This window comes from Protopterus annectens, chromosome 1.part1 (assembly GCF_019279795.1).
Source record: "Protopterus annectens isolate FY-2018-M chromosome 1.part1, PAN1.0, whole genome shotgun sequence".
NCBI classification, from domain to species: Eukaryota; Metazoa; Chordata; order Ceratodontiformes; family Protopteridae; genus Protopterus; species Protopterus annectens.
In genome coordinates this window covers 521,335,710-521,360,075 of record NC_056726.1, presented here as the reverse complement: position 1 = coordinate 521,360,075, position 24,366 = coordinate 521,335,710, and the positions used below count along the sequence as shown (strand labels likewise).

Sequence of the window (24,366 nt, the reverse complement as noted above, 5' to 3'; positions counted from 1 at the left end):
CATGCTGTAGTAGGTACAAAGTACTTTTCCATCATGCAGTTTTACAAAACATATATATATGTGTGTGTGTGTGTGTGTGTGTGTATACATATCTATATCTATATCTATATATATATATATATATATATATATATATCTATACATACATACATAAACTACATCCATGTTGCTGTGCATCTCACATTGGGCCTGGAAATGCGACCAAATCATGTGCCATATAAATTGGAATTGGATTTAGCAACTGGGAATGTCTTTTTTGAATGTTCAGCCGTAAGGATGTTATGAACATTATCGGAAACGGTAGTGGGAGTTGAGACAAGTTCTGAAACAGGAACACTGTCTGAATCACTCTGAGATTTAGAGTCTAGATCATCGAAACATTGCTGTGGTAATAGCTCTGATACAAGAAGTAGATGTCTGAGATTTTTCCTGTACTCTGCACCCTCGGATTTCACAAGATAGATCTCGGCTCTTCACATATATTTGTTACTTGACCAATCTGGTTGAAAGCTTTCTTGTTTGTATCCTCACTGTCTCTGTTTCTTTCATTGGACGAAGAAATCTGCTTGATTTGTCATAACTGGACTTCTGGATTGTTTTTAGCTTTAGGCCTCAGTAAACTGGAACTGATGGGCAATGTTCTGGTTTGCCTAGATAAACGTCTCTGAGCAGGTGAGCCAAGTATATTGTCACGGGGTATGTTTCTGAGATTGAGTAAATTCAAAAAGACATCGGTATTGTCATGCTTTGACTTCTCAGGTAATTGCTTTGTAGTCTGTACTGCACTTTCAGCTAGTACATTTGGCTGCGGATATTCTGGACTACTAGTAACACGTACAAAGTCCCATTCTCTTGCAAATTTCTTAAACAACCGACTGCTAAATTGAGTGCCATTGTCAGCGATAAGCTTTTGTGGACTGCCATGGACTGATTAATAATGTTTCAGCTTGATAATAACAGTAGTGGACATTAGATTAGTTAGTAAATCAATCTCAAACCAGTTCGAATAAGAGTCTACCGGTACTAAGTAATGTTGATTGCTCCACTCAAATATGTCAGTGGCTGCTGTTAACCAAGGTGATTTAGGAACTTGAATTAGCTGAAGTGGTTCTTTTTGCAAATGCAGTTCAGTACTATTGCATAATGAACAAGAAGAAAGCCCTCTATGAATATATTTTGCTAGAGAAGTCCAAAATACTAGTCCTCTCACTCTTCTTTTGGTAGCTTTAGATCCTGGGTAACCATGATGGAAAATTTGGATGTATTCTTGTAAGGAAGCAGGAGCAACAATTTTAAGACCTTTGAAAATAATGCCATCTTCCATCAACATCTCATCTCTGTAAGGAACGTAGGGTTGTACTTCAGATGGCATACTAGATTGCTTTGATGGCTATCCAACATTAATGTAGTGGTTGAGCTTTTGCAAAATTGGATAATTTTTTTATGGTCTTTTAGCTCATCAAGTCTTGTGGTAGAGATATTATGCAAAAGTTATGGTAAATAAGTTTGCCATTTGTATAGACTCTTTTGAAGTTGTACTTTTGCAATTTAAGCATCACTCTTTGCAATCTTGCTGGAGCTGAATGCATAGGCTTTTTTTCAAATACTACCCAGAGGTTGATGATCATTTTCAATCTGAATATCTCGACCACAGATATAATCATGAAACTTGGAACATGCAAATACTATTGCCAAAAGTTCTTTCTGGTCTATGCTCTTGAAGGATAACAGCGCCAAGACCAAATTTTGAAGCACCTCAGGAAGAGTTACTGGTTTGTTGACATCATAGTTAATGAAGGTGGAGTAGCAATTTTCTGCTTAAGGTCTTCAAATGCTTTCTGGTGATGTTCTAACCAAGACCATGTAACATTCTTATGTTAGCTCTCTCAAAGGCGCTGTCAACTCAGTGAAGTCTGGTATAAACTTGCCTAAAATAGTTGACCATATCAAGAAAATGTTGTAGAGCTTGTACATTATCTGATGCTAGCATCTCACGAATGGCTGCTTGATTGGATGGGTCTGGTCTCAAGCCAATGCAAGTAAAGAAATGACTTGTAACTTCTGGTAGTCTAAATTTGCACTTTAGAGGGTTAAGCTTTAAGTTCACTTCATATGCTCTGTCTAGAACTCTATTAAAGTTTCTGTCATGCTCTGCTTCGCCATTGTCTCCGACTAACAAATCATCTACTATAATGGCCCAAGGATAACCTGAAAAAAATTTGCTCCATTGCACACTGAAAGACTTTACTTGCAGAATTTATTCCAAATGGCACCTAAGAAATCTGTATCTTCCAAATGGGGTACTGAATGTAGTCAGTAATGAAGATCTGCGATCGAGCATCACTTGCCAAAATAAATGAACACTCTGCATCTAAGACAAAAATCAGTGCCATTTGGTATTACAGCTGCGACTTCTTCGACTGTACACATGGGATGATGCAGTCTTTTCAGTGCTTTGTTCAAATTTCTTGGGTAAATTATATTCTGGTTTCATTTGAGGTTTTCTTGAGTTGCTACCACGAACGACACCCATTCAGTAGTTTCTGTAACTGGACAAATTACACCTTGCTGCACCATTTTGTCCAACTGAGCTTTGATTTTATGCTGCATAGCTATTAGAACTTTTCTTGGAGGTCTGACTACTGGACTGATCTCTGGGTCTAACTTCATAGAATACACAACTGGAAGTTTGCCCAACTTGTCATCGAAAACATCAGCATATTCTGAAAAAATAGTGTTAGTGAACCTGGAACTGGGACATTTGCTTATTTTATGAACAACTTTGGTAAAAGAAAGCAGATTAATTCTCAAACTGTTTTGAGACCCAATAATGACTGCACAGGTCTTCAAACTACATAGAATTATTTATTTATTTATTTGACATTTGTTGATCAGGTTGGTCCATCTGGGCTGAGGCCTTGTTTCAGTGGAGACCCTGGGAGAAAAGCTCCAGAGTTACAAAATATATACAATTTACAAGAATAAAAACATTTGCTAATAAACAAAAAAAAAACCTAACAATGTAAAATCAGTATGCAATGATAATACTGATTACAGATTATAACATTGTTGGGTAGCTATGTATATAAGGCAGTTAGTCCAGGAGAGATTGAATTTAAAGTAGAGAGAGAGGAATCTAGTAAGGAGTGATTGGGTAGCAGTGAAGGAGAGATGAGTGCAACAGTAGTTGTTGACCATTCTAATGGTGAGGAGATAGATGATGTAAAGGACAGTTAGGGGTAGGAGTAGGGAAAGGGCTTAGTGAGGAAGAATGGAGGGTGAGTTTGGAAGGAGGTAGTGTTAGGTACTAGTAGGAGAAAAAGAAGTGATAGATTTGGGCTGGAGAGGTGGGTTAGCCAGGGGGCAGAGAACAGAGGCAGAGTTTATTTAAGCTAAGGTGATTTCTCACAGTGTTTTTGAATAGAAGTTTGTGAATGTAGTGTTACATATGTCCAGTGGGAGTTTATTCCAGTGTTTGGTGGGGTAAGAGTTGTACAGGTTTTTGCCTATGTTGAGTTTGGGTTTGGTTATGGTCAGAAGGTGTTGGTCACAGCTATAACAGTTCTTGGCCACATAACATGAAATCTTTACTGAGCTTTTGGTTTGAATTTCTTCACCTCCATAAGCAACAAGTCTCGCACAACTGATCACATTTAGTTTACCAGCTTTCATCTTGGCAAATGTGTCTGCTGACATAACATTACACTTTGAAACAGTGTCTACTTTGAGCTTGGTAGATTTGCCATTGATCTGGACAGTACAAAACACTACATTCTTTGCCACTAAATTTACTGCACCTTTCTTTTCGCCAATCACTGATACACCATCTACATAGAAGGTAGACTGTTGCAGTTCAAATTGATCAATTTGCTTTTTTGAATGACCCTTCTTTATAACAGTATGAGGTTTACTTGATTTACAAAATTTTTGAAATTGGTTCCATTTCTTACATTTATGGCATCACTGACCAAATGCCTAAGCACTTTTCTGTTTTGACCCATGGTTGGCAGCACAATTGCTACAGTTAAGAAAGCTTGACGTGGGTTTTGCTGATTCACTGTTGTACAGCACTGAGCATGCTCCTTTAACTGAACTAGTCTTAGAACTTGCTGGAAGATTGTGGGGTTCCCTTACCATACCTACAGGGACTACAGCTGCCACATGCTTAGGCCTGTTTCTGCCTGCCACATTACACGCTGTCTACATTTGCTATGGAGCCTGCTAGAAAGATGCTCTTATCACTTGCAAGCATATTTGTGTGCCTTCCTGTAACTTCATGAATTTGACAAATCTCAGTATTAAATCACTATCATGAAGCAATTTTTTTCTCAGAGCAGCATTAATACCACACATGAGCCTGTCCTTTATTAACTCATCTTTCAAGTCACCAAACTTGCACTTTTTAGCTTTGTTTCTCAGGTCAGTAATATAAGCTGTAAATGTTTCTCCTTGCTTTTTGATCTCGTGTATAAAGCAAATGCCTCTCTAATGTAACACACTTCTGGGGGTTGCACATTTTTCTAAATTTGTGCTTCAAGCACTCAAGGTCTTCATTTGATTCAGCCTGTACAATAATATGATGATTTTTTCCCTTTACCTTCATATACTGCTGGTGCATATACAAATGAACACTCTTTCTATGGCCTCTGACCTTGCTAGGTTTAGCAAAATGAATGCCCTGATGCATGCATCTTTATCAGAATAAGCTGCTTGTATGAATATATCGTACTCTTGCTCAAATGTTCTCTAGTTCTCTGCAATATTCTGATCAAATACAAGTGGTAGCAGTTTACGAAAACCTTCTGCCATAATAATACATATCTGTGAAGACTTTTGCTAGTATCCACAAATACACACATATGTACATGTGCATGAAATTTATGCCAGTACTTGTAACTATGCCTAATAGCACAACAGGCCTCTTTATAACTGAACTTTGTGAAATATGTTTCCCAGGCACTGTAATACTCTTGAACTTACCTTACTGTAAAAGTCTCTTATTTTAAGAAACATTCAAATAACTGCACTGTGGGAATAAACTTGGAGGGAGAAGTTCAAAGTAAGAAACATTTTTAAATAATTGCACTTTGCGAATAAACAGTACATAGCACACTGAAATTTCCCCAAAATGGTGGTACTTTGCTTAAGAACTCTGCATAGTGCAGGAAACGCTCTGTAATGTAGGCACCCTGCAAATAGACACACCCAGCACAAGAAGCTTTTCGAAATGGCTGTATTTGACTGCACTTTATGAAATATTGGCAGTTTGCACACAACAAACGCATGTTGATTATTGCATATTTACACTGCTTAAAATTTTTCTTCTTCTTTCTTCTTTTTTCTGTTTTATGTTGTAAAGAGACTACCAGTTGTGTAAAATTGTTATGTTCATATATATATTTATACCAAAAGTCAGGTATTAATTTCATTTCATTTAGCTTGTGAGGTAAACAAAACAAGTGAAAAAAAGAAAAAAAGTTCTTTACTTAAGTTGCTATGGCTTTGTAACTAATTAATTACACTGATTGTCTATTGAATGCATCTTAATCAATTAACCAAGAGTATTTAATGATAGCTGCTCCTTAAGAAAATTCACTCTGAAGAAACCCGGTTTGTTACTGGGTGAAAGCGCTTAGTGTATTACGTGCTTTGTTCGTTTTTTATGTAATAAACAACAAATTTATGTTTTAAGAGAGGTGTGGTGAACTGAAGTGCTTCTAGTAAGTTGCATTACTAGTTTTCAACAGTCTGTGGTTATTGTGGAATGCAAAGTAGTAGTTTATGCCAAAACACAGTAATTCACCAAAACAAACATGGTCACCTTGCTCTATTTGTACTCAGTGTGCCCTTTGTTATATTAATTTTGTTCATTTAATCTCGTCATGCCCATTATATTTTATTGTGCTTGTTTTAACTCTAAACATGTTTGTTTTACTTTAAACATGCTCATTTTGCATTTCTGAGGTAATTTCTGAACCCTTTATGTGCTTTTCTGATGCTGTTTTTATCAAATATCTTAATTTCAAACATTTCTTAATAAAATTTTTTATGCTTCTCGTTTGCTTAAACATGTTTGTGCTATTCATCTGCTTAGTAATGCGTTTTGTGCCCTTGAAATGCTCCATTTTATATTTTTTATAAAATAAATTGTTCATTTAAGCTTTCGTTACCTTTAGTTTGTTTCTGGCCGTGTTTTGCTTTTGGTTCATTTAGTTTGCCTTCACTGTTAACTCTGCACCTCGAGGCTGTGAATAGCAGTCTCTGGAATCCCATTTCTGACACCATTTCACATATCTAGTCAGGATGAAGTAGACAAACATTGTGGGTTCTGTTAAAGAAGCTTTATGTTATATACAAACATAAACATATATACAAACTAGTTGTCTCATGCATAGATGTTCACACTACTGGCTGTACTCACAAAATGGCACTAAGGCTAGCACATACCTGCTCTTATATATATATATACATATATACATACACATACACATTCTGGTCTTAGAAATGCTTCTTAAATATGCAACACATATGCTGTTCTGTATGGTTAATACTTGTGAAAAGGAAGCAGGACAGGATAGAAGGTTAAGTAATAAGTATAGTTACATATAATGGGCATAAATTGAAGGGATTGTAGGTTGGTAAACTACTGGACAAGAATAATAAAATTTAACCAGGACTACAGCATGGGCAAAGCCAGCTGTTAATGAGGAAGTTCTTAAGTAGCTTTGCTTTTTAAAATGGGTTTGGGCAGCAGTCGTTATGATATTCTGAGGGATGGTATTCCATACTTTAGAAATACAGCAGGAATAAAAAGAGTCCCTGGCACTGTTGTTGGATTTAAAGACCTGTAGTAGAGCTTTATTTGAAGAACAGGGGGCTCAAGTGTTGGTGTAGAGTTAAACCTGTAGTTGAAGGGTAGGAGATTTATCAGGTCAATGTATCAGTCTGTGGGCAGCAATGAGTTATATGTAGTTAAGTAATGGGGTAATTCTAGCCAGCTGAGTTGTAAGGCAGAGCAGTGGTTGGATCTATGTGGGAAGTTTATTGCAAATCTAGCTGTTTTATTCTAACAGTTTTCAAGTTTGACTAATTCATTTTTTTTAGGCTGATAAAGATAGAGGTATATAGCAGAATAAAGAGTAGGTGGATTCTGGCTGTTGCTTGTCTTTATAGTGTTAGTGAGGAAAGACTTGATTCTGAACAGTGCACCTAGTTTTATGAGTGTCTTTTTGATAGACTGAACTAGGTGTTTGTCTAATTTCATATTATCAATTAAAACACCTAGTAATTTTGTTTGGGATGCTTTAGCTATTATTGTACTGTTAGAGGAATATATGTGGAATATAGTTTGGGTGGGGTCTAGTGATTTACTGGAGTGAAAGTATATGTTTAGTTTTGGATGGATTCAGAATCATCTGAGCTGGACAACTTCTACTCTCCTTCTCCTTAGGTAAGAAATGGAATTCTCTCCCTTCCACGCTAAGGACGGTGTCAAACACAAGCAACTTCAAAACTCAGCTTTACACCTACCTCTCCTCGAAATGGAAATTTAACTGAATTCTCCCTACCTATAACTCTTTAACAAAAGCCCCTGGAAGAGTATCCTCCTGAGTTCCTAAGCACCTTATAGCTGGCTATAACCTTATATAGCTAATTCCCATACAATCTCTCACACTGTAAATATTGTAAGTAGCTTTTGAATTTAACTGTGAGAATTTGTTAAGCTATATCTGCACGATATTTTTCCACTATGGGCAATATTGATCGCACTTTGTATTATTTGATATGTATTTGTACCTGTAATTTTATTTTTATTGGACTGCTATCTTTACTGTAATCTGTTTCATGGAGCTTTTCTCCCCGGGCCTCCACTGAAAACTGGCTCTCTGGGCCCAGTGGACTTCCCCAATAATCAAACTGGAAATAAATAAAAATAAGAATCAGTTGTGAGTTTAATAGCCAGGATTCTACACCTAAAAAGGACTGTTGTGTCATTACTTCAGGTTGTATGGTAGGTGCAGTGCAGATGAGTGTAGAGTAGTACAGTAGGGTTCCCACCTTTTGCAGAGGGATTATATAAGATATTTTCCAGATTAAGGGAATGTACTGTTCTGAGATAGAGCAGTTAATCAGAATCAAGACAGGATAAGAGATGGCATCTCCTGCTAGTTTTAGGAATTCTAAAGGTAAGTTATCGGCTGCAAGAGTTGTGGGTTTAAGTTTAGTGAGTAATTTGTTTATGGTATTCATTTTGACAGATTTAAAGAAGAAAGTATCATTGGTTTCCTTGGGTATTATTGGCATAGTTCGAGGTGTATTGCAGTAGTTTTTAAAAAGTGAAAGTATAGAGTTTGTAAAGAATGAGTTGAATTATGTGGCTATGCTGTCATTATTGCTAGTGGATGATGGGGTTGTGTTTATGGTCAGCTGGGCTGAAGGATTTTTTTTTTTTTTTTTTTTTTTTTTTTTTTTATGGCAGACCAAATTTTTTTGGAATTGTGATACTTTTGCTGTATAACACTATAGTATTTTTTTTTTTTGGGGGGGGGGGGGGGTCTAGTTTGATCTGGGTTTTGGGTTTATTTCTAAGTTGTCTGTAGTGATCTAGGGTAACTTGATTATTGTTGGTATGCCCAGGCTTTATCTCTTAGTCTGAGTAGATTTTTAGTGTCTTTTTAGCCAAAGAGTATAGTTAGATTTTAATCTAGTAGTTCTGTATGGAGCTAGTTTATTTAGAATGTCAAGGAAAGTGGTATTAAAATAATGCAGAGCAGAATCTAGCGGTAATGTTTCGAGTGTGGTCCAGTCACAGATTTGCAAGATGGTGATAAAGATTGACGCATTAAAATCGTCTTGTTATGAATGTGATGGAAGGTGGCATTTCTGGGGGGATGTAGATGCTAAGTAGTTATGTCAGGAAGATGACCTGATTGGAAAGTCTGAAAAGGTTTGTTAAGATCCAATCTAGAATTGATTGCCTTTTGGTAACATTGTTCTGGTCACAGTTCGTATAACCTGGGTAAAGCCATGTAGGTTAATGAAATTAATGGGGTTATCAGAGTGGCAAGAGAACCGGGCGGTGTTAAAGTTGCCCATTATGATGATTTGTGGGAACATTAAAGTGATCCATTGAAGAATTTCCTCAGTTATGTTGAGGTTATTACCAGGAGGACTGTAAGTACCTATTATGATTAGGTATTTGTTGCAGTTTATTTATAGTTTGCTAAATAATATCTAAACATTATTAAATTCTGTAATGCTTGGTTCTGTAAGTTCTAATTTGAAATGTTGTTTATAAATTATGACTATTCCACCTCCATATTTGTTTTTTCTGTCTGTGTATAGAGGAATAATTTCATTGTTAATTTCAGGTTTCAGCTAGGTTTATGTTAGTATTGCAGTGTCAGGAGAGTGTTGTGTTAGACTGGGTGGCATTCGTGTATCTTATTGACTGTGCTCCTGAGATTCATGTTAGAGCAGGAGGTTTGAGCCTTTAGGGGACGTTTGTATTCCTGTGCAGGGCTGTGGTATAGGGGAGTAGGTGGATTGTTGTAGATTAGTTTTGGGACCAAGATTTGGGTGAATATCACTGCTGAGTTATAGTTGTGCAGCAAAGTGTAACAGAAATTTTGAGAGCTTAATTATGAGTTTGTTATACTTGAGAAACGTTTGAGATTTGGAAAATAACTAAACATATTTATATGGAAATTATCCTATATGTGTCATGTTATAGAGTTTAGAAGATATCTCAGAGTTTACAGGTAATGAGTGTTGGGACTAAGGGTGTGTAAATATAGAAGAGGAGAAAGTGTTGTATAGCTGACTGTGATAGGACTTAAGTGTTGGCTAGTATAAGGAGTGTGAAGAAGATTGTGTATAAGGATAACGTTTGTAGGTGTTTGGTATACAGGGAAGTTGTCATTGTATAGATGAGGAAGGAGGTGATTTAGAATAGGGAGAATTAAGATGATATGTATTTCTAGGTGAGAAGTGTGGAGAGGTTTGGTTAGCAGTAGCAAAACTAACTGGATTGAGTTGAGGGATGGGAAAGAAGTTTTTGTATAAGTGAGAAGATGTAGTCTTGGTGTTAGGTGGGTGTGGGTAATTAATCATGGTTGTGATTGGGAAGTAGTAATTGGTTGGTGTGGTTAGTCTGAAATTAGTTTAGATATATTGGGGTGTGTAGGAATTGGGGGTAGGGTAGGCGAGCAGTGTGAGCCCAAGCTTAACGGACTGAACCTGGCCACCGAAAACCCTGCAGAAACTGTCAGCGAAAAAGAAGTCATAGCAGGTCAGTGGCAAAGTTCTTGTTTAGCACTTATACTGTAGCACTAGACAAATTAGAGTAGAAACCATGGTGGATTTTATTTTTGATATATTATGTTTTCAAACTTAAATTAGCAGTCAAGGCCAGGTGCTAAAAACATTCAACATGTACGATAAGGGCTGTATTGGAATATTCAACCTAAATGTAGGGCAAAACCTTAGAGGGAAGACTTTGTATGCTACAGGGTTTACAGACTCCAAATCAAAAGACCCAGAATAGAGGTGGAGGTGGTGGAGGGGACCCAACAGTATCATCCCTGCTAGAGTGCACGTCACATAGTTAAACTCAAAATATACTTAATGATAACATCACAGGTAAATCACAGAGCAGGACATACTTAATATACAGAGAGCACAATCCCAAAACAGGGTTGTGAGCATCACATAAAATTATAGGTGGAACATCCACAGGTGGAGGGAGCACTTGCAGTTTTCAGAAGGGAATCCTGCACTTGAATGATTCCTAGAGTGGTGAGCACAGAACACACAGGACTGGTTGGGACCACTGCAACTAAAACATTAATTCAAAAATGCAGTTTAGACCAAAGGCATACACGATGGTTGTAGTTGCCCTTAAGGCAAATGAGTAGGGGGTCCTGCACTTGATTAGTATACAGAGAGCACTATCCTGAAATGCATGAGATCAGTATTGCTTTGTTCTTTGATATTTACCAGAAATGTTCTCCTAACACCCTGAAGTGTATCCAGAGTTACACCATTCTCAAATTTATTTGATGTTACCAGTATTGACATATTACTTAAGTTAAAAAATTATTTTTATTAGCTCATATGCCTTAAGGGCAACTACAGGCCCTTGGTCTGAATTGCATTAGATTTTCCTGTCATATTTGGTTACATTTTTAGAGATGTCAATGCCTACATCATTTGAGTCATTAAAGGGGCTGCTTCAGTAATTATTGCTACATTTCCTTTTTTTCTTCAGTTATAGGATCTGGTGTCCTCATTTCTGCATTTTAAAAGTGGAAATTGGATGATCCCAGATGAACATTACATTTTAACTTTCCACAATTTTTGTGGCACGTTTTCCTGTGATTCAAGAGTACTTGCCTTTTGTAGTATCTACACAGTTTCCAGTGCATAAGCTTTGCACTGTATGGTACTGTCACCAATGGTTCAGGGACAGTCTGAAGCATGTGTTTTTCTAAGTCACCACCCACAAATTTCCGGGCTTTTTATGATTTAGTTGTTGCAGGTGTTATGGTCTGCATGCGTAGTTGATTCATTTGCAGTCCACTGCTCAGTCCACACTTTGCACATTCTTTTTTTTATGTTTGTTGTCTAAATAAGACCAACTGGACAGAAAGTCCTGTTTTCAAAGGTAGCTCAGGAATATTGCTCTGTCAGATAATCTGGATATAGATGGAGAGTGAAAGACAGAACCTTAGTGTTATAGGGTGGATCTCAGTTACAACAAATAGCCATGACTTACTATAGTATACTCTGCTATTACAGGGGTATGAAAAGGTCATCTGAGAGTAAAAACAGTATGCAACAGATTTTGTTGACAAATGGACTAAATCCTACTTATTGACTTTTTGCTTTGTTCTTTTCAGCAGTCCTGTCTTAAGCCTGTCCATGTGTTCCTAAATGTTATCACTTTGTGACTGTATGACTTTCCGTGGTGGTGCAGCGGTAGCGTTGTTGCCTCACAGCAAGAGGTTTTCCCGTTCGATTCTCAGCTGGAGTGCGGGGAGTGCCTTCTGTGTGGAGTCTGCATGTCCTCCCCGCAGTTGGGTGGGTGTTCAAAAGACATGCGTAAATGGGCGTGCCTTCATTGAAGATTGAATGTCGAGCTGGCACCTTGGCGTTTGTGAAAATCTACTGCCAATCATTAGCAGACCGGAGTTCCGGTGTGGCGAACCCTAACTGGGAAAAGCTGAAAGACAAACTACTACTACTACCTTTTCTGTGAAAAAATACTTTGTTTTCTATTTTCAGCCTTCAACCATGTACAGCCAAATCCTGTTAAATTTGTTATTGTGCATCTTTTTACAATTTCCCTTGAACTTTGTGGATTTACTGTCTTTTTTTTCCAAGAATACGCATACTGATGTGCATTCTTGGGAAGTTCAAGCACCATTTTTTCTTGTCCTCTGTGCTGTGTTATCCTGGTGAATATAAGGTCTCCAGAACTGCACTCAGTCTTTCAGATGGAATATTACTAGTGGTCATTATAGAGGGATAATGTCCATCCCAGTACTTCACAGGCCTTCTTTACTGATTTCTCACACTGCTTGCATACTTTTAGATTGTTTGATGCGATTACTCTCAGGCCTTTTTCTTATGTGTTTACTAATACTTTCCCCTCCAGATGGTTGAACCTTTTCTGGCTGCTGGTTTCCAGATGGATTATTTTGTATTCTTCATGTTAGATTTAATCCAAGCTTGATAAGTCTCTTTCCATCATTTCTCTATTTCATTCTTTGTTCTTGTTGCATGTGTTTGTCATTAGCAGTAAAAAACGTAGATTTTCATTCCTAACAATCCACAATGTCACAGACACTGAAAAGGACCCAACCTATTACTTAATCCCTCTGCACTGTCGTTCCTCACTGTTAATCATCTCTTAGACTTAATAGATTCCATTTACTGAGATCCTTTGTGTCATTTTGTATAGGCCACACTTTAATAATGCTTCCATCCTCTGACTTATTTCAGGGCTCTCATTTATACATTTTTGTATGTACTTTGCCAGATACCTTACTAAACTTATGTATTCTGTACCTCACTTTTGTAACCACCAGTGGCTGCAGTAGTCATGTGTTTGTTGAATTTTGCATTCTGGAAAAACTTTAATGTGAAATGATCAGTATGTATGTGTGATGTATTATAGAAACAACACAAGTCTTATTTTGAATGTTAAAGAAGAAAATAATGCCAGAACACTGATAATATAAGAAGCCTTAAAGGAATCTGTGAAAGTAAAAATGAACAGGGGTGCAGGACCAGATGTGACAGATCAGTACCGGAGGTACCAGTTAAAGTCCTGTGCCATCAGTCACTAGATGAAATCAGTCACTGTAGCAGCCTGGCGGAGGACATCTGTCCCACTATGTATACGTGAGGAAAAATCAAGAATGCTGGCACCATATGCAGATCAGTCAGCCTGACCTCAGTATTAGGGAAAGCCTTGTTTTGCTTTCTCTTTCCTTGGAAAACAGTCATTCAGAAATAAGCTAATACAAATCAGACACACATTCTGGATGAAGAAGAGTCTGGACAAAGCTAGGTAACCAGTGAGACTGATCTTTGAGGATTGGTGTTTCGGCACTAATACGGTAATCCTTTAGTCTTATCCTTATACATGGACTAGAAGGGGAGTTAGGCCTTGGGGATTTTGTCTTAACATGTTGATCTCCTGCCGTTTAACTACACAAAGAAGATAATTTTCTTCCATGTGGGGTTCAACACCCTAGTGTAATCCTTCTGCTATTTATAATCATTTTTAGGATTGTTGCAACATAAGGGTAAGATAAAAATCTTTTGCAGTGACCTTTTCCTGAGAAACTGACAATTTCAGTGAACTTGCCAAAAATGCTGATTTATACAGCTGTAATTGGAGTGATTTTTCTTCTCAAGTTGTACATTTTTGCTATTCTTTTGCAGTTTAAGTAGACTGTAATTTCAGAAATGATGGAAGGAATGTTTGAAGAAAGTTGTAGCATCCTCAAGAATGAGACAATACTGGCTTAAAATGAACAATAAACTTGAAGAGCAGGACCTGAAGAGTTGGGCTTCCCACTTGGTATACACATATCTCCAAAAAAAAAAAAAAAAAGAATTTATATGCCTGGTAACCAAACATCTGTAGTGCTGTATGTAAAGGAAGTGGTGAAAGAACTACTAAAAGCTTGTATACAGTGAGATGGAGTAACTAAACAGTGGTAGTAGTAATGTGCTTACCACCGGCAATAGCTCAGATTGAAAAATACATCTATGCTATATAATCCACCAAATTTATAGAAGAGTGTAGAAATGTTCTACAGAGTATTTTGCAGTTTTCATTCTGTCAGCACTGGGGATGCTGAGCAGGCAGTGTAAGCCAAAACATAGAATAACATGGTATAAATAGACTTGGTATACTCTCAAACTTAAATTTCGTTACATTGTTCTTTAGGATTTTCATACAGACAATAATTCACAGGTCATCAATACATGTATCTGTCTATCTATCGTTTACTGGGTTAGTCCTACTAGGCTAGTAGCCTATTTTCAGGGGGAGTACCATGGTCATATTTATAAAACTTGGGGAAATTTGGCTAAGGCATCAGGGAACTTTTCCCTTACTCTCTTCTGTAGGTGTCATGGGATCTTTTACATCTGTGTGAGCTACCACCAACTGTAGCAGATGGAGCTTCAGTTTAATGTCTCATCCAAAAGATGGCACACTCAGGAATGCAGCATCTCCCTTATGCTGCACAGCAGTATCAGCACTAAATATGCCTGATGTGGGAATAGAACCCACAGCCTTCTGCACCAGAGGCAAATGTACTACTTTTTGCGCCACATATATAGCTTATGCATGCTGTTCCTTTATTATATTTGACAGCATTAAGTGAAAAACTAATCTGGAAAGGAAGGATGAAGATTAAAAATGAGCTTTCTTAGAAAATGTGGATATTTTGGTTGCAGAATGTTCCAAAATCCTGACCAGAAATTTAATTCTTTAAAACCACAGCTCCCTGTGAATTAACTGTGAATGTACAAGGTCAGTACCACCAGAGCACCCATGCTGGAAGGCCGTGCAATCCATGGCCTTCTACTGGTTATGTACTATCACTCTGTGTATTAAATGCCAGCAGCACAGATGAGTATGATATTGATAGAGATATGCTTTCCATTCCTTCACAATTGCTCATCAGCTGTTACACCGCCAATCAGAAAATGGTTCAGTAACTGTCAACTGTCCATTCTTTTCCACAGTGAGTTAATAACTGGTGACTGAAAAAAAATAGACATTGTTCTGATGTAAGAACGTACACATTTTGGATGTTCTCAGACATACCCAGATGAATATTTGTCAGCCATATTTTTGCACAGTTCTTCAAAGACATTGACCAGCAATCTTCTTTTTTTGACTGCTCCCATTAGGGGTCGCCACAGCGGATCAACTGTTTCCATTTCTTCCTGTCCTCTGCATCTTGCTCTGTCACACCAACCACTTGCATGTCTTCTCTCACCACATCCATAAACCTTATCTTAGGCCTTCCTCTCTTCCTGTTACCTGGCATCTTCGTCCTTAGCATCTTTTTCCCAATATACTCTGCATCCCTCCTCAGCACATGTCCAAACCAACGTAATCTTGCCTCTCTGGCTTTGTCTCCAAACCTTCCACCCTGGCCTGACCCTCTAATATACTTATTCCTAATCCTGTCCATCCTCGTCACGCCCAGTGCAAATCTTAACATCTTCAACTCTGCCACGTCAAGCTCTGTCTCCTGCCTTTTTGTCAATGCCACTGTCTCCAACCCATATAACATAGCTGGTCTCAGTAACGTCTTGTAGACCTTCCCTTTCACTCTTACTGGTACTCGTCTGTCACAAATCACTCCTGACACACTTCTCCACCCACTCCATCCTGCTTGTACTCTCTTCTTCACCTCTCTTCCTCACTAACCATTCCTCTGAACTGTTGATCCCAAGTATTTAAACTCCTCCACCTTCGCCACCTCTACTCCCTGCATCCTCCCATTCCTCTATCCTCCCTCTCATTCACACACACACACATTCTGTCTTAGTCCTGCTGACCTTCATTCCTGTTCTCCCTAGAGCATATCTCCACCTCTCCAGGGTCTCCTCCATCTGTTCCCTACTCTCATTACAGATCACAATGTCATCTGCAAACATCATAGTCCACGGGGACTCCTGTCTGGTCTTGTCTGTCAACCTGTCCATCACCATTACAAATAAGAAAGGGCTCAGAGCTTATCCTTGATGTAATCCCACCTCCACCTTAAATGCATCCTTCACTCCCACCACAGACCTCACCGCTGTCACACTACCCTCGTACATATCCTGTACCACTCTTACATACTTCTCTGACACTCCCGACTTCCTCATACAATACCACAACTCCTCTCTAGGCACCCTGTCATATGCTTTCTCTAAGTCCACAAAGACACAATGCAACTCCTTCTGACCTTGTCTGTACTTCTCCATCAACACTCTGAGCAAATATCGCATCTGTAGTGCTCTTTCCTGGCATGAAACCATACTGCTGATCGCTAATCATCACCTCCCTTCTTAACCTAGCTTCCACTACTCTTTTCCATAACTTCATGCTGTGACTGATCAGTTTAATCCCTCTGTAGTTACTACAGCTCTGCACATCACCCTTATTCTTACAAATCAGTACCAAAACACTTTTTCTCCATTCCTCAGGCATCCGCTCAGTTTCCAAGATTTCATTAAACAATCTAGTTAAAAACTCCACTGCCATTTCACCTAAACACCTCCATGCTTCTACAGGTATGTCAACTGAACCAGCAGCCTTTTCATTCTTCATCCTCTTCATAGCTGCACTTCATGATTCACTATCCGCACATCATCCAACCTTCTCTCTCTCTCATTCTCTTCATTCATCAGCCCCTCAAAGTACTCTTTCCATCTGCTCAACACACAATTCCTCGCTTGTGAGTACATTTCCCTCATTATCCTTTATCACCCTTACCTGCTGCGCATCTTTACTAGCTCGGTCCCTCTGTCTAGCCAGTCGGTACAGGCCTTTTTCTCCCCCTTTAGTGTCTAGCCTTTCATACAACTCTTCATACGCCTTATCCTCTGCCACCTCTCTCTTTGCCATGCACCTCAGCTCCTTATACTCCTGTCTACTTTCTTCATCTCTCTGACAATCCCACTTCTTTGCCAACCGCTTTCTCTGTATACTCTCCTGTACTTCTTCATTCCACCACCAGGTCTCCTTGTTCTCCTTCCTCTTTCCAGATGTCACATCAAGCACCTTTCTAGCTATCTGTCTTACTAGCTCTGCTGTAGTTAGCCAGCTATTCGGTAACTCTTCACTGCCACCCAGTGCCTGTCTTAACTCTTCCCTGAACTCCACCTCACAATTACCCTTTTTCAGTTTCCACCATTTGATCCTTAGTGCTCCCCTCACACTTATCCTCCTCTTCTTGATCCCCAATGTCATACTACAAACCACCATCTTATGCTGCCTAACTACACTTTCCCCTGCCGCCACTTTACAGTCTCCAATCTCCTTCAGACTGGCCCTTCTACATAAGATATAATCCACCTATGTGCATCTTCCTCCACTCTTGTATGTCACCCTATGCTCCTCCATCTTGTTAAAATACGTATTCACCGCAGCCATGTCCATCCTTTTTGCAAAATCCACTACCATCTGACCTTCTGCATTCCTTTGCTTAACACCATACCTACCCATCACTTCCTCATCCCCTCTGTTCCCTTCACCAGCATGCCCATTGAAATCTGCTCCATTCACCAGTCTCTCACCCTTGGGTATAGTCATCACCACTTCATCCAACCCACTCCAAACTTTTTCCTTTCTCATCCATCGCATACCCAATTTGTGGAGCATATGCTTTAACCGCATTCATCATTACACCATCAATTTCCAGCTTCATAAACATCACTCTATCCGACAATCTTTTCACCTCAAAAACACTCTTAGCATACTGTTCCTTCAGGATAACCCCTGTGCCATTTCTCCTCCCATCCACACCATGATAAAACAATTTGAACCCGCCTTCAATACACCTAGCCTTGCTCCCTTTCCATCTGGTCTCTTGCACACACAATATACCAACCTTCCTTCGGTCCATCATATCAGCTAGCTCTCTCCCTATACCAGTCATACTGCCAACATTCAAAGCTCTGACCCTCACTATCATAGTCCTAGCCTTTACCTGCTTTTGGGCATGCCTTCCCCCTCTTCTCCTTCGGCCAACAGTAGCCCAATTTCTGCCAGCACCCTGTTGGCCAACAGTACTGGTGGCGGTCGTTGTTAACCCGGGTCTCGACCAGTCCGGTATGTATATCTGTACTGTTGTCCGCATGTATGATTTGGCAAAATTTTATGCTGGATGCCCTTCCTGACGCAACCTTCCCCATTTATCCGGGCTTGGGACCGGCACAAAGAAATGCACTGGCTCATTGACCAGCAGTGTATCTGCATATTTGAGAAGCTGTGCATCAGTGAACTCTGCAGTAGCAATGTTTATTTAGTATCTAGTCCTACTAGGCAAACAGGTTAGTGGGATGGAAAAAATCGTAAATATTTGTGTAATGATCAAAAGCTACTGTGCAGTAAATACGTCTTATAAAAGCAGTGATAGTCCTGATAGTGGGTTAGCCTATATCACAAAAGCACAGAATGTTTTAGTCTAGTTTATTTATAAGTGAGGTGGCTGGACCCATGTCAAGCAGTGAGATATATTTTGAGATATTTGCGTAGTGCAGGCTGTGGCAGAAATGGTTAGGGAGTATTACAGAAAATGTGATACTTAGTGTATTATGTTTAATGCTTTGGTCATCCAAATGTATTTTTCTATGTCAGAATTAAGTACCATTCACATGAAAATAAAAATCACATTTTTTAATTGTGGGCATCAGACTGTTCACCTAGTGGGAGCAGTTTTACTACATGGATTGCACAAATTGTTTACAGTAGTATTTCATCACAAAGTATTTTTGGCAGTGTAAAAGCATATAGTGCTTGCCTTAAGAAGCTGGAAGGCTTGAAGCATGCGGAGCCTCTAAAATGTCTTGAGCTGTAGTGGTTACTTTTTAATTCTCCTTTTCACTGATACTTCCTCGCGCCCTGTACCACAGAAGCATCACCTCCGTCCTAGGACTGATATCGGTTGAAACAGTAAAAAGCACATCTTTGAATATTTAATTTTGTGTGTTATTTGTGTGTCAAATTCTTCTGCTCTTCATCATCACACTAAGCCATATTAGGAGCATCGTTACATGAAAGTAACCTCATAAATTCACTTCGTCTGTACTTAATCTCAATGTTCTCCTCCTCTTATTTCAGGAGTGAAACTAAGCAGTTTGCTTGGTAAAAAGGGAAGTTTGGAGAAATTACAGAGTTATTGGGATATCGGATTTTTCCTGGGTGCAAGTATCCTGGCTAATGATCATGTCCGAGTGATCCAGGCATCAGAGAAGCTCTTCAGGACAAAGGCACCTGCCTGGTAAGCTGCATGTTTTTATATGCTGGCATGAGCAAATCACACTTAACTGCATAGTGCCATCAGTTGGCAGAAGCTGAAAATAGCTAGAACTACTGATAATTTACTGTAGTTATGTAATAACAACATGCAAAGCTTTTTCTGCTTTCTTTATTGACATTAAAAAGTTTTTCAACATTGCAAATTGTGCTTAGATTAAGGAAACCTAAAGACATTGTCAGGCATGTGTGTATTATTATTTTTTTATTTTGCATAAGTTGCAGATTGACTGTTCTCTTCCTTCATCTTGAACAGATTAACTCTTCCATGCATTTTTAAAATTCTTTCAATGGTTTTGACCTCATCACAACTAGAAATGAGATATCACTGCTTTTCAGATTGTGCCCTGTGTGTTTGTGTGTGCGCACGTGTGCTCGCGTCTGTGTAGATAATTTTACACGTGTGTGTAGATAATTTTAAACAGTAGGCTAAAACCCGCAGTGGTGGTGCTGCGGTAGCATTGTCGCCTCACAGTAAGACGCTGTCTGGCTCGATTCTCAGCTAGAGCGTCTTCTGCGTGGAGACAGGCGTGAATGGGCGTACCTTCGTTGAAGGTTGTGCGTCAGGGCTGGTAACTCGGCACGTAAAAATCCACTACCAGTCATTAGCGGACCAGAGTTCCGCTGTGGCGACCCCTAACCGGGAAAAGCCAAAAGACACAACAAAGGCTAATATAAAAGGTGCGATAAAAGCACATATATGATAGTACCTAAAATACTTTCCCTGTCTGCCAGCATCATTACCAGTTTTTCACCACTCTACCTTGGTTGTCTAGTTCCTTCTGTAATATAAATGTTTTCAGTTACAGCAGTAGTACTCACCGTCTTCCCCGTTACAGCATGAGTGCTCACCATTTTCCCTTTTACTGCATGAGTAATCACCATATTCAAAGTCAGATAATGTAAAAATTAAAATGACTTCATTTGTATTGTAACCCCTATGTCATTCTGTACAATAAACCATACAAAATTACTGTTTTTAATGTCATAGATACTTTTTGTTTATATGTAAGACAGCAGACAACTGAAAAAACGTTTATTTTATGTTTAATAATCAAAGGTGATTGAAACACAGCACAAAGTGTTATGATTGTGCCTTCAGTCAGTAATTAGTTTTTATGTTTCAAAAATTATGTTAACAAATGACATTTATAGCAAAGCTGGAGAGTTGAATTTCTTGACATTTCCAAAACTCAGAAATCTGCAGGCTCGAGTGACATAGAAGGATAAAGTCCTGACTGCATCTCAGGCAACCCAAATTTGATTAGTGGCTAAGGCATCTGATAGAGCTGCCTGGGTAGGATGGGAGTGAGTGGCCCATGTCAGCTTCGCCATCCTGGTGTGGAGAGAAGCAGCTGTGGCATGCCACTTCGGTGATGTCTAGTATGAACACTAGGTGTTGCAATTGTAGAACATGTGCCTGTGAACATATGCTACCACAGTACGCCTACCATACAGCTCAATTGTTCACATTTTTGCCTCATATTTTTGGTTTGTTCCTCATAAAATTTGTAGTTTTTCAGCAAGTTGCTGAGGATTGAAGTCACTAAATAATGACATACATTTGAGTTTCAGACTTTGTTTAGATCCAACCACAAACTAATCACCTTGGATGTCCACATCCTAACACCCCCCCCCCCCACAAAGGAAACTACCATGAATAACTTCTCCAAACCTAACTTTGGGCTCCTAAAAACAGAAGTGCCTATCTTCATGGCACCCATGCAAATGGAGAATATTTGCATGACTGCTGAATCATACACCAATGCACTGTACAAACATGTACACAAATGCATGGATCTCACCATACCCAACAGAAACAAGACTCTCTCCTCCAAAAAAAGGAAGCCAATCTGGTGGTCCCCTGCCATAAACAAACTCTACAACAGGAGGAGGAAACTGATGCAGAATAAGGTGAAGTCCCAAGACTGGAAAAACTCCCTTATCAGCTTCAACAAAAAGTTGAAATCCATCATCAAATATTCCAAAGCTAGCTATGAAAACAGAATTGTAGCAGATAGTAAAGATGACCACAACGCCTTCTGTAGTTATGTAAGGAATCTCCACAGCAATACCCAGATTTGCACTGAGCTACTGCACAATGGTACCTCCTATACCAAGCCAACAGATATTGTTAATATACTGGCTGACTGATTCAGTGCAACTTTATCCCCCCCCCCCACCCCAGAGGACCAATCACAATACCAGTAGATTGCCAGACACACAGTATTACAGGTTAAAACAGCACTGTCTAAGGCCAAGAATACAGCATCTGTGGGACCTGACAATATCCCTGGCTCTGGTCTACATGAACTACAGAGTGAACTGGCACCTCACCTGTGTGCCCTGTTCAATCACAGCCTCACCTCATGCTTTGTTCCTACTGAATGGTGCACTGCTACAGTCATCCCTCTCCACAAAGGAGGAGCAACTACATACCCTGGGAACTATCACCCCATTAGCCTGACAAGTCTGATATGCAAAGTTATGGAACGCATCATCATGGACCTAATAGACAAGGATATAGCGAATCTCCAAACTCTGGATCCTACACAGTTTGGTTTTGTGAAGGATAGATCATGCCTGCTCAACTTGGTCAACTTCTTTGAGTCAGTCACCAGAGCTGTGGATGAAGGCAAGGTGGTTCATACAGCCTACCTTGATCTGGCCAAGGCCTTTAATACCATTCCCCATGCAGGAATCATAGAAAAACTCATCTAAGCTAGGCATCAAACCCTATATCACTAGGTGGGTTGCAAGCTGGCTCACAGATAGAACCCACAGTGTGAAAGTAGCTCACTCCAAGTCAGACTACCGACCAGTCACGAGTGGAGTCCAACGGGGTTTGGTCCTGGATCCTCTCCTGTTTGGTATCTACTTCTCTGAAGTCCAAGCCAACATGAAGGGTCTCTGGCTGACCATCTCATTACTAAGGGTTTTGCATCCAGGAAGAAAGAGGTCATTGTCTCCTTCTACTCTTCCCTCATTAGACCAATCATCGATTACAATGCCCTATTTGGCTTGCACCTCACTAGACACGTACAACAACTGGAGAGGCCGCAAAAGTACCTCACAAAGAGGATCCTAGACCTTAAACACTTGTCCTATATGGACAGACTCAAAAAACCACCAACTATTCTCTGTCTTATATCGCCTACTTAGAGGCAATTTCTGCTTGACTTACAAAGCCATGTCTGACCCAGCTCTGTTAGAAATGCTACATTTAAAGAAATCTCAATCCCTGTGCACTACACGCTCCAGTCCTCAACCTCAGTACCACAATCAACAGAACATGCTGGAGGGGCAAGTTCATAACACAGAGACTGCCCATGCTATGGAATAGACTTCCCATACATGTTCAAGCAGAACACCTCACTGGCCGTCTTCAAGAGAAATCTTAATGAGTGGATGAGAAATAGAAAATTCACCCCGGGAATCACTCCAGTGGCTCTGTTCAACAGAGGCACTGGGAGCTAAGGTCAACTGGCACGATGCCAGGGAAATCCTATGGACTAGGCTTATAAAGGATCTAGGGCCATTAGCCTAGTACACACCTATGAATCTTCAGAAAATGCATGTCATCACAAATCCTGTTTAGTAACTTTCTACATTTATAAGAGCAATATTTAAAATTTGCCCCTATTTTTGGGCCTTTATCCCCCAATTGCTTTAGGTTTTGTCCAGATTTCTTGAGGTTGAGAGGTATCTACACTTTGCCCATGCTCCCTGTGGTAAGACCACAGTAGTGGAACTCAAAAGAGCTGCAAAGGAGGACGAGGGTAATCCACATGAGAGGGTATATATCCATGCAGGACGGCAAGCTGACTCACATCCTCCCACCCAGCTCTTACTCTGGGCGAATAAATGAGCCATTTGAACTTCCAGGGCAGGAACAAATGGGCAATAAGACTATCATCTAGCCTGTGGATGCCCACCTCTCACCCCAATAGAAGAAATGAGAGATACTTTTAAAAATGTATATTTGAGGTACCCTTTTGTATTCTGTGCTCTGTGTATGTTGGCAGTGTGTGTTTTACAAGTCTTATACCTATTGCTTTATTTTGGAAATATTTTTTCAATAAATTCCATCTCTTTGACAGTACAACTGTTTTTTAAATTGTATAATAGCACAGTGATATGTTTGTTATGGTAAGGAGTCAGTTCTTTCTTATAAAGATGACTTTTGTAAGTTGTCTTTGCCCTTATTATGTCTCAAAGCTGCTTATTTTATAATAGGCATAGCAAGTGTTTAAGTTTTTCATCATGCAGATCTCTGTAAAATGATCGGTACTTCATGTATGTAAAAATTCAGCTACAGCTGGTGGTATAGTACCTCAGTGCCTCTGTTGAATGCTGTGGGTGTCTGGAGTAGTAGTTTTTTGTCAGTCTGGTAGGAAGATCTGCACCTGCCCTGAGGGAAGGAGGCCACATGCCCTTATTAAAAAGAGCATCAGAGAGAGACAGATTGGCCTTTCTGGCAGAGAGGCTGTACTCTGGTAGGAACAGGTATAGCATGAGAGACTTGGTACCAGAGGTAGTGTGTCTTAATTGGAAGAGGAACTGAAATGTGAGTTGTTTACTTGAGCTGGATTTTGAGTTATTTACCTGGAATGTATTGCAAGTACCCTGCATAATGTGGTAAACATGGTAAGCTAACACTGTAAATAACCTTTGCTTCACAAAGTAGCTGTAAATAAATTACATTGAAACTGCACAGTGAGTCTCCAGATTGTTTTAGTATTAAGTATGTTATATGTACAAGTGCACACACACGTTTTTATCCTTTTGATTCCATTGTTACTGAT

General features: G+C 39.4%; 1 protein-coding gene across 1 annotated transcript in view; it reads left to right on the top strand.

The window, feature by feature from the left end:
* Positions 1-24,366, top strand: part of MAP3K5 (mitogen-activated protein kinase kinase kinase 5) — a 2,923,819-nt gene that overhangs the window by 1,938,632 nt on the left and 960,821 nt on the right. The window contains exon 9 of the mRNA XM_044087116.1: positions 19,367-19,526. Coding sequence (XP_043943051.1) covers positions 19,367-19,526 — 160 coding nt within the window. The remainder of the gene's footprint in view (positions 1-19,366; positions 19,527-24,366) is intronic.